At 26.0% G+C, this 1,835-nt stretch overlaps 1 protein-coding gene across 1 annotated transcript; it reads left to right on the top strand.

Annotated features, from left to right (window-relative positions):
* Positions 1 to 86: 86 nt before the first annotated feature.
* LOC112460033 lies at positions 87 to 1,490 on the top strand (the record flags this gene model as incomplete). The annotated part of the gene is made up of 3 exons (XM_025024449.1): positions 87 to 143; positions 225 to 444; positions 1,305 to 1,490. Coding segments are annotated over exons 2-3 (349 nt in total), but the record flags the coding sequence as incomplete, so codon positions are not given.
* Positions 1,491 to 1,835: the final 345 nt, after the last annotated feature.

Genomic DNA, 1,835 nt, shown 5'->3' on the forward strand with positions numbered 1-1,835 from the left:
GATGTACATCATGGCCAGTGAGTCGATTTATAATTTCGTTATGGTTAGATAGAAACTTTGAGATTTTGCGAAAATACAATTGTTTGCCAACATTTTTTTTGTTGCAGATTTCCGATTTCTATACATCTCCCGGCAAAGGCAAGGTAAATTGTTTGATAAATATTGATTTTTGCTATTGTTTTGTATATGTTATATGAGATGATGTAATTTGAGCGCATTTTTAGGTAGAAATATATCCTGGAACGAACTTTTATTTTTCTGAGGGCATCAAAGCGAATATTATGGATAAATCCAAAGTTTTGGAGCTTGTTAATCACTGGCCTCTCCTTGTGCAGCATGCACTGATCGAGGTATATGGGAAGAATTTAGCTTTATTTTGTGCAAAAAGCAGCAAAAAAGATGGACGCCCGGGTATTGATGCCCACTTTTATAAAGCTCTTTACTGTGAGTATCTTTTGTGCACATATATGTTATAAAAAATGCTTATTTTCTTAAAAAATGTTCGGTACAAAAGTTGTAGGGTTTAGAGGGGGACAAATAATGGTAAAATTAATTTTTCAAGATTACATGAAATTTATTGCCATTTTTTTTAAATGAAATCATATTATTTTTCTTACATGATATATAATTTCTTCAGTTATTCTGCATATAACAATGTTAAGAAAAAATTACCAAAAAAATTAACCCTATAATCCCTCCAACATATAATTGCTGTAAAAAAATATTTAAATAAATGATTTCCAAATTATTTTCTTCACATTGATTTTTAGTCGAAGATATAAAGATATTATAATAATTTTTGGGGATTTTTTCAAAGCTATTATAGCATTAACATATTGAAAAACGCGTAGGACTCGAAAGTGCATGGTTGGAGAAATTAAGTGCTGGAAAAAACGTTGGAGGCATTAGGGTTAATATTTAATATCTACTTTACGAGATATTTTATACTTTATTCTGGCATATTTTAACACGAAATATAAAATATCTCGTAAATTATTGATTTTTTGATAATTTTATTTAAATCCTTTTATATGCAGAATAACTGGAGAAATTATATTATGTAAGAAAAATTATATGATTCCATAAAAAAAAATGGTGACAACTTTATGAAACTTTGAAAAATGAATTTTTTCAAAAATTGATTTTACCATTTTTGTCTTTTTCTACATCCTACAACTTTTTTATGGAACATTTTTTGAGAAAATACTGTTACATCTTGTATATACCTACACGTGTGTGTATGTGTGTGTGATGTATATATTATAATTTGCCATTCCTTACCACGCTATTATTTATAATTTTAGACTGGGCATGTGACTGGAACGGTGGTAAGATTACTGAAGAAAAATGTATTGATAATGTCAATAAAGCTGCGTATAATGAAAGGAAGGTTCGCAATCAAGCTGAGAAAATTCTGAAAATTCCAAAAAAGGATGCCGAGACTCACCCTAAGCCAGGAGCGACAGATAATCAAACGAAGGCTATATTGCGTAAGAATTGTACTACTTCTTTATTATTATAATTGTAACAAATATCACGTTAATACAATTATATGCATAATGTTGTCAATAAGTTATTATTGAATAGCAATGACAATTAATAATTAATTTTTATATCACCTTTTTCTTTGTATTTAATTGTCTCGTATAAATTAGAATTATATACAAATATATATATATATATATATATATATATATATATATATATATATCTATAGATATATATATATAATAAATATATAATAAATATATATATAAATATATATATATATAATAAATATATATATATAATAAAAAAATATAGATATATATATAATAACAATTATATAATTTATT

Source organism: Temnothorax curvispinosus, unplaced genomic scaffold (assembly GCF_003070985.1).
Source record: "Temnothorax curvispinosus isolate PA1 unplaced genomic scaffold, ASM307098v1 QBEX01010304.1, whole genome shotgun sequence".
Lineage (NCBI taxonomy): Eukaryota > Metazoa > Arthropoda > Insecta > Hymenoptera > Formicidae > Temnothorax > Temnothorax curvispinosus.